At 40.1% G+C, this 13525-nt stretch overlaps 1 protein-coding gene across 1 annotated transcript; it reads right to left on the reverse strand.

Annotated features, from left to right (window-relative positions):
• Positions 1-9781: 9781 nt before the first annotated feature.
• LOC306912905 (uncharacterized protein) lies at positions 9782-13272 on the reverse strand. The gene is made up of 3 exons (XM_079489360.1): positions 13225-13272; positions 11786-12099; positions 9782-11519 (listed from the first exon to the last, which is right to left on the reverse strand). Exons 2-3 carry the CDS (start codon positions 11853-11855, stop codon positions 10195-10197), a joined length of 1395 nt encoding a protein of 464 aa, XP_079345486.1. The 5' UTR covers positions 11856-12099; positions 13225-13272; the 3' UTR covers positions 9782-10194.
• Positions 13273-13525: the final 253 nt, after the last annotated feature.

Below are 13525 nucleotides of genomic sequence, written 5' to 3' on the forward strand. Positions count from 1 at the left end.
ATCCAGTTCCTTTTAAGTCCTGTACGATCTGTACACCATCCATGTAACTGAAGTTCCGTTACCCTTGTCTCAGCTCTCCCATGGTGGCACATCTTGTCAATTCAGGTGCGGCTATCTAACTACAATACTACAACTAACTAAACTTCTAGTGGAGATATATACAGGGGCTAATTAGCATTAGGACACTAAATAATACAACAAACTACAGTGAGTACACTACAACAGTTAGTAAACCACAACTACAGCACTGAACCCCATGCTGAGTCTAACAGCAGTGATGTCACCAGTGTGTTCCTGGTTGTGCTTTGACATCACTCTTATATAATACAAAAAATACAAACCAATAGAGCTTGACCACAGCATTTCAATGCATGATCAATGAATGATGTTGCCCTTCAACAATATCTATGATCAGACAGCTTCCGAAAACGCAAATTTTGAGTCACGTAATAGCTGCATCTTGCAAACTGGCGGCCATATTGGAATTCAATTCCAACACTATTGAGTTCTTACAATCAGAATACATTCATGTTGATGTTTGGATCATTAACACAATTTGACTTCGAAAACCTTTTTGTTGTTTTGTTTTTTTGCATTTGACGAGGCGGCCATCTTGAAAACTGGCAGCCATCTTGGATTTTCAGCTGGATAACGTGCTTTTCATAGAAAGTACATCCTGGACATCATGTGTGCCAAATGTGGTGCTTGTACCACCAAGTGAAAAATTCTTATGGAATATTGACTTAATCTGCCCCAGCTTTTTGTTTAATTCCCATTGTATCATCATAATATTCAATAATTTTTATTTGCTAAATGCAGAATTGGATTTATCATACTCAGAAACATACATTTCGATGTATAGGATTATTCAATCAAACTATAGTTCAAACACTGTTTAAAACCATTTTGAAAGGCGGCCATCTTGAAAAATGGTGGCCATTTAGTTTTTTCAAGTGGACAACGTACTTTTCTGAGAGAGTAGGTTCTGAAGCACTTGCCAAATTTGGTGCTTGTACCATCAAGTGAACGATCGTTTCAGTAATCTGCTCCACTATCAAGGTTTCAGCCTGCAGGAAGAAACCCTAAATACAAAGGGAAGACATCATTGCACATAACAACCACACCAAGGGGTCTAATGAAGTACTGTCACCCCAGAAACTCATGAAAAACTGGAAAAATACAAAAATCACGGCAGTCCATGAAGAACCGTTTAAAGCCGGGTTCCCCAATAGGCGGCCCGCGGGCCATTTGCGGCCCGCGGAGCGCCCCCTTGTGGCCCCTGGAAGAATAAAAAAATAAAAAAGTTTTTTTTTTTTTTTGAGGGGGTCCCAGATATAAATGGCATTAAATGGGGGTCAGTAGCCTATGCATGTCAAACTTTTCAAATGGGGTCTTGCCCTGAAAATGAATTTTCAGGGCAAGACCTCGACCTCGTGCGTGCGGACTCGGCCCCCAGCCTGGTACCCTAGTCAAAATATTGCCCTTGAGGAAAATTAATTGGGGAACCCTGAGTTAAGTGTCATCCCACCAGAAGAGTTGGTGTGATATGCTCCCCAGGCCAGAATGTTAAACAGCCATTGAAGCTATTATAATGCAGTATAAAAACGAGTCACAGAGAGCTTGCATTACATGCTGTCATGACTGTCCACATTCGGGGTTATTTGTTTCAACAGGGAGCTAAATTTATCCCAAATTAAAGAGCGTTCTTGGCAAGTTCATCTACATAATTGTATTTATTGGCACTCTTAATTCTCCACTTGCTTCAAGGGCTTGCAGAGCCTTAATGTGTAAATTAATTTAAGCGGGGGAGGGAGAGAGATTTAACTCTAAAATAACAAAGCATTGGGTAATTAAATACCAGTCAAATAGCTTTCTCTTTCTCCTTTGAAGCCCTTGTGTAGTGCAGGGTCACATTTTACCTGATTTGAGTTTGATTGATTGAATAGTAAATACTGTATTAACGTTTTGCGCACAAAAGCACAGGAAAGTACGGATCAATACAAGGATTTAAAATCCAATAAAGCCAGAGGATTAATTGTTTCCATTGAGGTCTTCATGCATATTCAATTCATAAGAACAATGACATACAGTCATCGGTCTTAAGAGTCACTGACTGATGAAGTTACATCACAGGTCATCAAACTTGTTTGACCGGCTTGGCTGTTGCTCTCTGAGTCACCCATGCACTGAATCACAAGGGATTGTGTTTCTTTAGTCTGTCATGTGTTTTTTTTTGTCAGCCGTGACCTGTCAGACCTTCTTCTTTCAGGGAAAATGTGACAAAACTGAATTGAGTTCAGCAGAAAAAAACAACGATCCTTCACAGCCGACATCACAGAACAGCAGTACTTACTCGGTCCTTTCATTCAATGCCATGCTCAAAGATACTTCAGCAGGGTAAAACCTTAACCTAGCGTTTCATTATTAACCCATTCTGGGCGGGAAGTGGGAACCCCTTTTGGTGTTAGCTACGAGCTTGTAGGTCTGCTATTTTTGAAAAATCGAAGAACGACTGACATAGAAACATAGCTTTTTCAGAAAACTGTCAGGATGTAGAAGACATTTTTAGAATCTGATCTCAGGTCAAAATGGGTTAAGACATGTGCTACACCACCATGCCAGTGTTTCATAATTATGCAACGCGACACATGGCCGAGCTTGGAGACCGACTGTTTTCTGCGAAGAGATTTGGTATAGGGTGGAAAAAAAGAGTGAATCATGCATACTGCAGATCCCTGGGGGACTGGTATATAAGTACAGTATACAGGACAGCAGTGCGTAAAGTAACTAAGTACGTTTAATAAAATACTGTAGCTGTGTACAATTGGAAATACTCCAGTAAAGAAAAAGTACCTCAAGTACTTTTACTTTACTGGAGTATTTCCAATTATCCAAACTTTGACTTCTATTCCACTACATCTCAGAGGCAAATATTGTACTTTTACTCCACTACAATTATTTGACAGCTTTAGTTAGTATTTATTGTAGATTTCAATTATTATTACAAAGCATATGGTCCTACATTAACCGCCTTATTTGCTTTGGCTATTTGAAAATGGCCAATCTACAAGCTCACAATGCGTCGCGACGACGTGACACATTGTGAGCTTGTAGATCTGCTATTTTCAAAAGATGCATATATACATTGAACTTGGGAAATGGGACATTCTGCATAATGAGTACTTTTACTTTTGGTACTTTAAGTATATGTGACTAAATTTGACTGAGGGATTTTCGTTTCTTCATATGAATCATAGCTTCAAATTGACATATTATTGGTTGTTCAGTTTGACCCACCAGTTTTGGAGATATGGCTTATAGAGTAATGTCTTGCAGAAACAGCGAGTTGAGAAAACAGGCTTGAAAGGTTCACTTCTGTGGTCTCTAACATTACACCTAGCTACATGTTTAAGCATTTATTTCATATTTACATGTCGATTTCAGCTCTGACATTTATTTCAGGCATGCTCTAGTATGTGAAGAGTCATTAAAAAATAACTCATTAAAAAAAAAAAATGGTTTTCTCTGGTGAAAAGCTGGAATTTGTGCGATGGCAGGCTCTCAGTCATATCTGGTCACATATTTAGATACTTTTACTCAAGTACATTTGAAATACTGGACTTTTACTTGTAACCGAGCATTTCTACAGTAGATTGTGGTGTTAATACTTGTACGTAAGTACAGAATGTGGGTGTACTGTAGGGTAACATGGTTATACGCGGAACATATTTCAGCCTTCTGAGATTCCGTGAGCATGTATCAAAAGCATTAGGTCAGCAACCTAAACATAGAATAAAAAAATGCCAATGATTTATTTATTTATAGCCTTTCTGAATATTTCACGAATGCCTGATTAAGCAGCATTGCATATGCATGCTCAGAACACACATGAACCATGTTATGCAATTTATGTATTTATTTATTCATGTATTTATATTTTATACCGATTCGTCCGGCAGTTTGTCTGACACAAAACAGTGTGCTAAACAGCTGCGTTTAGCACACTGGAGGGCAATTGGGCATGACAGCATGCTTCAATCATAGAACCGTTGACTGAACTGATAAACCTTCAATGTAAATGTCATCCTTTGACGATCGAGGCATAAGATTAAGATCTCTACAGCGTGTTGCTCGCATTTACTCGGGTGTTCAAATTGACATACCGTATACTGAAATGAAGAAGACACGCTTACGAGGAAGTGAAGCATATAAAAAGGCAACAGCACGGCTGCTGTTATATGACAATATCACAATAAAAGACAACCACAAATACTAACTTATCTCTATTACGTTATGCAAACTCACTACTATGGTTAAATTCCCCAAATAATGCATCATGCATACAGTTGGAGGCCATCGATATTGTCCTTTTCTTTTTGCTGAGGTTTGCGTGATCTGCGCAAAAGGGCAGTTAACCCATTTTGGGTGGGAACCCCTTTTGGTGTTTTAAACATTATGTTATAATTTAGCTATTGAAAAATAGCAGATCTACAAGCTCATAGCGCGCCACCGAGTGGCGCGCTACGAGCTTGTAGGTCTGCTATTTTTGAAAAATCGTGAAAATATTTATTTCAGAAAACTGGAGGATTTAGAAGGAGTTTTTTAAAATGTTGAGGTCAGGCCTAAATGGGTCAAATGATAAGGGACAATATCGGTGGCACCCAACTGTATGCACTGGCTGTATTAAAGTTCATGCTAAATGTATTAAATAACAGCCTCAGTGATAAGAAAAATATCTCCTGGGGGAGCTATAGTGTTAGGAGAGCGGAATTGCTCCTCCACGACTTCAGAGATAAGAGATGAAAACATCAAACAGATTGAGGTTTTCTATTTCGCATCTCCTCCCCTAGCTTCCATCTACACACAAAGCAAGTATATTCATGCTGCTGTCCTGCTCCATTGCTCTGCTAAGCCTCAGTTTATCTCCCTCCCTTACTGTATGATCTATAAATGTCAGAGCTGCTGCATACATGTGCTGTCAACAGAAGCAGAATCCTAGATTTATGTGCGGCACGGAGAGAGAATTTCTCGCATGTTCACAAAAGCGAGAAATTGGACGACCCATTGTTATTGTTGCATTTTATAAAGACAGAAAAAAAAGTCAGGAGAAGGAGGGAGATCGACCCACACGGCGCACACTGCCACTTTCTGGTTCAAGAGCTTTTACTTAAATAAATACGAGCAACGTTTCGGCCTTGCAACCGAATTCCTCAGGCTTTGTCTACTGCCTTGTCGCCAACGTACCTGCTCTAAACAGAACCCGGGTGTGGAAGTGTTCTCTTCAAAAAGACAAGACAGGACAAGCAGCAACAAAGTGTTGAAAAGGTTGCACACTTCAATTATCTGATCCTTGATTCTGATTGTCTGGTTTCCATTTAGTAGACGTGATGAAACGGCATCAGATCATGTCAGATTAATCGCGGTGTTATTGCGAATGCCAGTGAGCCTTTACTATGAGACCCAGCAGAACATGTCTGTGTGTGTGTGTGTGTGTCACGCTGTAACACCACCCGCCCGCCACCAGAGGGCGCAGCTGTATCACACACAAAAACACACACACACACATGCACGCACACACGCACGCACGCACAGACATCGCAAACACGAAAAAAAAAACAACAATTAAAAAAACTTAAAAAAACTAAAAGAGAAAAAAAGCTCTCTGTGTGTGTCAGTGTGTGTGTCAGACTGCCACAACAGCTGCGTTCGCTTCCCGCGTTCACGCGTCTTGCTTATTTTTTATACAGTGATTCGTCGTATCTGTAGCTGAAGGATGGAAGGGGTGCTTGTTTTCGTTACAAGCTCCAGCGTTGCGGAGCTTCCTAGCACCGCCCATTATGGGTGACTGAGTGACTGAGGGGCTTCGGGTGGGACTTGTAAGGAAAACAATCGCGCCCCCCGCATCCCTCGCAAGCCATCTGTGCTGGATTCTCTGCATCAAGGCTAAGTTAAGTAGCTATAGGTTAGAAGTTTAGACAGGGCGTTCACAGATGTGCGTATAGATGTGCGTAAAAATATGAATTTCTATCGAATATCTTAGTTACAATGATATTTCTCTACGTGTTTGTTTGGCAAACACGTCTAACACACAGCTAGCTGGACTGGCTGAGTAAACAGACACTATTTCTTGTATAAGTTGTTCCTTTTAGTGAATTATAATAGCTGTTTTAATTGGGACGTGATGTTCAAGTTATCATATTTGATTTAGAAAAGCAATAAGCCACGCAAGGTCTCAGTTTACCTCTATTGTATAATGCCTGTGGCAGTCTGAGACACTCCACTATGCCCTTCAGCCATAATAAAATACTAGTTAAACTGCAACCACTAATAAGCCACTCTAGTAGTTGCTTTAGTTTGGCATTGACAGGGAAGATTTGTCAAACTGTTCATGGGCAGAACCCGACAAATGTTCCTTACAAATGAGACACCATTTAAAAGGGAAATACAAAGGCTTTCCAAAAGTATAACTTTCTTTGTTTTGTTTTTTGCCAAGAAGCATTGTTACAACAGAGAAACACCAAGTTCTTTCAAGAATGCATTTAAATTAGTGATATAATGTGACTCAGTGTGCTTTGTAAAGCACTTACTAAGATGAAAACCAACGGTGCTTTTCCAACACAGCATAATCAGCAATTGTTTGAATGCAGTACGTGTATGAAGAGCAAAAATCTGACACCACTGCCATGACAAGCACAAGTAATCATTACGTCATACGCTGCCACGGGACATACGCAAGCAGACCGTGGTATGTTCTCGTCCGGTTCTACGGTGCGTATGTCCCATGACGTGATGAAGATATGTACCAATGCCAGGGTATAATTGGTTTACTATGGTGACGTAATGATGATATGTTTCAGTGTCGGGTGGATTAAAGGGACATACGCATCAAACGACCCGAGTAACCACAGTATACCACTAATCAACTCACAAATACATATACATAGAGGCATTCCTTTAATGCCTCTATGGCATTCTCTATGGCAGGGGTGGCCAAAAGGTAGATCGCGATCTACCAGTAGATCACAAAGGCTGTGCAGGTAGATCACATGACATGCCCCTAAAGAGTATTTCATTTAAATATATTGAAGAAAAAAAACGATTACAAAAAACAACATTTCTTTACCTCTATTTCCCATTCCAAGTGCATTTGTCTTATACTGTACAGAATGTAACACGAACTCTACTATTCCGAAGCCCCCTCAGGTACATATTTAAACTATTTTCAGCAATGGTATAATAATTGATTTGGTGGGTAGATCTTGCCGAGCTGGTCATTTTGCATGTAGCTCTCAAGTCAAAAAGTGTGGGCACCCCTGCTCTATGGCATTCCTTTAATCCAGGGGTTCTCAACCTTTTTGGCCGGGGACCCCCGAAAATGCTTTGGCAACGTCTCGGGACCCCCGCCCCGCCCCCTCCCGACCCCCAATATAAATTGACTGCCCCCTTTTGGTGTTTTAAGCATTGTTATAATTTAGCTATTGAAAAATAGCAGATCTACAAGCTCATAGCGCGCCACCGAGTGGCGCGCTATGAGCTTGTAGGTCTGAAAAAGTAAAAAGTAAAAATAATTTTGGAAAATAATTTGGGGACCTCCTAAAATAATTTGGCGACCCCCCGAGGGGTCGCGACCCATGGGTTGAGAACCCCTGCTTTAATCCACCCGACACTGTGACTGAAACATATCTTTATTACGTCACCATTGAGAGCCAGTTATACCAGTACTTGCACGCTCTGCTTGCGCACTAGTAGCTACTTGGGTGCAACAAGCAAGTAGGCACTCGACAGAGTGCAGTTCTAGTTATTATTATTAGTGTGGTTGCTCAAAGGGCAAACAGACTATGGTTATTGTCACACTTTCTTATTTTCCTTTTTCTGGAGGAACCTACCTAACTTCTGCTGTGATTGGCCGAGCTTTGCATAGCGTTTGTAGTATAGCTAATTGGCTGTTGTTGGTTACGTAACCAATCTATGTTTTACAATCGTTTATAAAGACATAAATTCCCTTGCGGGGGCAGAAGACCAAACTATTCAAGCGTTATGGAAATTTTCAAATTAGGGAGGGGCCTATATGTAAGCGACTGCGGCAACCACACTTTGCAATTTTTCAAAAATTGCGACTTTTCTAGTTATTATTATATTATTATTACAGTATATCAGGTGAATCCACCTCTTTAGGTAAACAGTGAAATGATGGTGGGTCGTGTTCTGCTCTTCATGTATTGTACCTTTAGTGTCTATACGTGACTATACGGGAGGGTGCATGTGTTTGGTCTGACGTACTAACAGTCCTACCGTCGTAAGTCCAACACCCTATACCCAAAACCCAACCCTCTAAACCTAACCTCACCTCACAGGAAGCCACGGGTTAGTTTTAACCTGCCACGGGTAACGGGTTAGTTGTAACTTGCCACGCATGTCAGGAGCCACGGTGTTGTCGAACTAATGCCTGTTGGACTGTTAGTATGTCTAACAAACTTATGCACCCTACGAGATATGCCTGTAGTCATGCAGCTACTGTAATGGGAAATGGAGCTGCAGCAACAGCAGCACAACACCAGAGAGGAGTATGGACACTAGCATCCTGTGATGCTTCTTTGATTATTGCGAACGCAGTGATTGCGAACGCAGTGATTGCGAACGCAGTGAGCATTTACTATGAGACCCAGCAGATCACATCTGTGTGTGTGTCTGTGTGTGTCACGCTGTAACACCACCCGCCCACCACCAGAGGGCGCAGCTGTATCACACACAAAAACACACACACACACACATGCACGCACGCACGCACGCACGCACAAAAAACTTAACTTAAAAACAAACTTCAAAAAACGTAACTTAAAAAAAAAAAAAACTTAAAAAGGAAAAACGCACACACAAAAAACTTAACTTAAAAAAAAACTTAAGGAAAAACGCACACACACACAAACTTAACTTAAAAAAAAAAATTAAAGAAAAAACTTTTTTTTTTTAAAAACTAAAAAAGAAACACGCACGCACACACACATACACACACTAAAAAAATAACTTGAAAAAACATTTAATTTAAAAAAAACTTAAAAAGTACGTAATTTATTCTAATTGTTGTTATTGCAATTTACGAGCTGCGTTCGTTTCCCGCGTTTGCGCGTCTTACTTGTTATTATGTCAGAATATGTGATGCGAGTGGAAATTGACCACAGTGTTATTACAGCGCTGGTGGAGTCTGCATGGGACGATTTAACATTAATGACATCACATTTAACAGGCGTGCGCAAATCGAGCCTGAAGCTATTTTAGTGCAGGGCTGCGTGCCGCGTGCGCGCATGCTCGAGAGAGAGAGAGTTTGTAGATCAGACGTGAGATCTACTTTCAAAATGACCAGCTCAACAAGATCTACCCACTGAAAAAATAAGTGTACCATTGCTGGAAATAGTTTAAATATATAATGTTCCTGGGGGGGCTTTGGAATAGGGATAAATTATGACAGGCAGTTTCTGCTGTTAAAATATGTCCCCCCCCGTATTTAACTTAAATGCCCAATGCATTCTCAATGGCAATAGCACAAACTTTGGCATGCTACTAGTCCTACATACTTACACCTAGAAACCCCATTCAAACCTATTTAGGTTCATCTTACGGTGGACAAATCTGAAATGGTAACCAGATAATTGGCCATTTGAGAACATGATCCGAGTAGGAACGAGAGAGAATACATCTTGTGATGTCAAAGTGCAATGTCAAACATAAAATAAAAAATATTAAAAAAAGGAAATAAAAAGAGCCTCATCAAGTAGAAAAAGTATTGTACCAAAAAATGAATTTAAAGTAATAAAAATCACTCACCCGCAAACATTATGACAATCAGTTTCGACCCCTTCGGGTCTTCGTCAGGATATGTTCAATGAATCTAACATGGTTAAAATGGTGTTTGAAAATACAATGGGAAGCTTGTATATGGACTTCTGTTAAAATGGCCCCAAACTGTGAAATACCCCTTTCATATTATTTGACCAATGGCTGTAGCCATAATATATAAGAACGTACACAATATGTATTTTGTAACACGTTTTTTTTCATCCATACTTACAACACATGTATGTACAAAATGTGATTATGTGCACTCATTTCTTCCCTGTCACAGACAATGTGTCTAATTTAAAATGTCTTGAAAAATGTCCAATAAGAAAATCCATTAACAAGTTAAACAAAATCGATCTATACAGTGTGAATTCTATGGTGTCTTTTAAGGTTTTGTATTCGAGAGAAGTGTTGCCCACACTGATCACATCCATAGGGTTTCTCTCCAGTGTGAATTCTCTGGTGTTTTTTAAGGTCGGACAACTGAGAGAAGTGGTGGCCACACTGATCACATCCATAGGGTTTCTCTCCGGTGTGAATTTTCTGGTGGCGTTTAAGGTGTGTCATTTGAGAGAAGCGGTGACCACACTGATCACATCCATAGGGTTTCTCTCCTGTGTGAATTCTCTGGTGGCTTTTAAGGCTGGACATTTCAGAGAAGCGGTGACCACACTGATCACATCCATAGGGTTTCTCTCCTGTGTGAATTCTCTGGTGGCTTTTAAGGCTGGATATTTCAGAGAAATGTTGTCCACACTGATCACATCCATAGGGTTTCTCTCCAGTGTGAATTCTCTGGTGGCTTTTAAGGCTGGACATTTGAGAGAAGTGTTGTCCACACTGATCACATCCATAGGGTTTCTCTCCTGTGTGAATTCTCTGGTGGCTTTTAAGGCTGGACATGTCAGAGAAGTGGTGACCACACTGATCACATCCATAGGGTTTCTCTCCGGTGTGAATTTTCTGGTGGCGTTTAAGGTGTGTCATTTGAGAGAAGCGGTGACCACACTGATCACATCCATAGGGTTTTTCTCCAGTGTGAATCCTCTGGTGTGATTTAAGATTTCCCATTGTAGGGAAGTGTTGTGCACACTGATCACATCCATAGGGTTTCTCTCCTGTGTGAATTCTCTGGTGGCTTTTAAGGCTGGACATTTCAGAGAAGCGGTGGCCACACTGATCACATCCATAGGGTTTCTCTCCGGTGTGAATTTTCTGGTGGCGTTTAAGGTGTGTCATTTGAGAGAAGCGGTGACCACACTGATCACATCCATAGGGTTTTTCTCCAGTGTGAATCCTCTGGTGTGATTTAAGATTTCCCATTGTAGGGAAGTTTTGTCCACACTGATCACATCCATAGGGTTTCTCTCCAGTATGAATTCTCTGGTGGCTTTTCAGGTTGGACTTTTCAGAGAAGTGTTGTCCACAATGATCACATCCATAGGGTTTCTCTCCAGTGTGAATTCTCTGGTGGCTTTTAAGGCTGGACGTTTGAGAGAAGTGTTGTCCACACTGATCACATCCATAGGGTTTCTCTCCAGTGTGAATTCTCTGGTGTGTTTTAAGTTTGGACATTGTAGGGAAGCATTTTCCACACTGATCACAGCAGTGGCATTTTTGCTTAGCCAAGCTTCTTTGTTCATTCACCTCTGGTAGAACAGGGAAGTCAGACTGATGCAACACTGAATTGGAAATAAAAAGGAAATTATGTTTAGAGGCCTTCCTGGACTTAAAATAGCAAAAACTAGTGTAGAGTTAATGTACCCAATTATCAAGTTAGCATCCATTTATATTTCGATTCCACAATCGTTTTATATTCTAGAAAAGACACAAAACTGGTAGTCAATGCTAAAATAAATCAAAACAAACAAATGACTAGATTAAAAAAAACAAAAAAAACATCCTTATGGCATACTGTATATCCATATAGACACAGTAAGTAACTTACAGAGGTCTTGGTGATCATTGGGTCCTCTCTGTTGAGCAGAATCATTTGAGGTGGGGTTGAGAGAGTCCATCTTCACTTCAAGCCTGGAGTCCACAGTCAGATGAGATCAGAAAGTATTGATATCCTGAACGGACAACCACAAACTCTTCTTATACCAGAGAGCCTGAGGTGGAACTGTAAAGTTCAACTCTGTTCCACTCCAAAGGACGCAACTCCAATTTCCAACTCAATCCAATGATTTTTTATTTTCCAACTTTTACGCTCAGTGTTGGCTTCATTGGTGATTGGCTGGTCATTTCAGTTAGGTTGAAAACCTTCGAACACAAAGAAACAAAAGATTAACAACATTGCCAAACAACAAATGATAATCCTTACAAACCAACAGGTTCTTTTTAACCATTCTTGATTTTAAACATTAAATATTCTTAAATAATCAAATGTCTTTAAACAATTAGTGTTCTTAAACAATGAATGCCTAAATTAAGTCTTTTAAATTAACTTATTAAAGTCAACATTTTAAACATTTCAAATTACTTCACCTTTAAACATCTAGCATTTTAAATTGAATAAGTAGTTAAAGAAAATAGCTGAACTTAAGCTTGTAGATCAGCTGAAGTATCTGAACCTAACAGAGAGTGCTTTTCCTCTCTATAAAGCTCATGAACAAACTTCTAAAATACTTAGGCAAAAGTACTCCGGATAAACGCGGAGGCAGACAGGCAAATGAAGGTTTCGGAGTCCAGATTTATTTTCAGAGTTCAGAATACAGACAGATCATCTCTCCTGCATGGGCCTAGGCCACCCGCCTCACGGCGTGTGAGCCACTCACTAACACAGATAGGCATTTTAGTAGAGTCTTTATACAAGCCCAAATCCCAATACACATTTGAAACAGACAGTCACCAAATGGTCTGGACAGGTCACTAGGTGTGGTCAGAGGAAGCACAACAGGAGACCTCTCTGATCTAGAAGCTGCTATCAACAAGATAGATCAAAGTGGCCTATAGCTATTTAGCATAGAGTGCAATTAAGCTGTGGTGCCTAAATGTCTGTACCCAAACACGTAGCCTGGTCTCACTCATAAGGAGAGACGAGAGTAACACTTTTAGTTTAAAACAGATATTTTATGCTATAATAATGAAATGTGGTTCCATCAGATACGACACAGCTCTAATTGAACAAGCCATTTTAAACCTTTAACATGAATTGTCCATATTTTAGTGGTCTTTTAAATTCTTAATCATTTCTAACTTGGTCTTATTTTGGTCTTAAGAGATACTATTAAACATAAATTAAATCCAACTCTCAAGCAAGTTAATGTGTTCCTTCCCCACTTCAGACTGAAGCAGTTGAAGCTACTAAACACAATTAGCCATATTTAACCACATCAAACAGTACATACATAAGTAAATAAAACAATACAATACAATATCACCGACCATTGGCGTCTTTGGAGGTAGAACCCAAGAGTTGTCTTTGCTGTTTGCATCTGGTGTTTGTTTGAATGACTGAAGCTCCATTCCTTTTAAGGTGCTCCTAATCAGGTAATGAGCAGCCATCTTGCTGCTGCATTCTGGGAGATGTAGTTTCTGAGGTGTGAGATGTCATGCTGACCAGATTTTGGCCATCTCTGAGTTTTGACTCAACAGGAACTACTATCTGCTTGGTGCTGATTGGCCAAAGTGTGTAACAATAGAATCATCAGCCACCAATCATAACAAACTGCTGCATGTGCTCCAC

The sequence above is a fragment of the Electrona antarctica genome, assembly GCF_951216825.1.
Source record: "Electrona antarctica genome assembly, chromosome: 20".
NCBI lineage: Eukaryota > Metazoa > Chordata > Actinopteri > Myctophiformes > Myctophidae > Electrona > Electrona antarctica.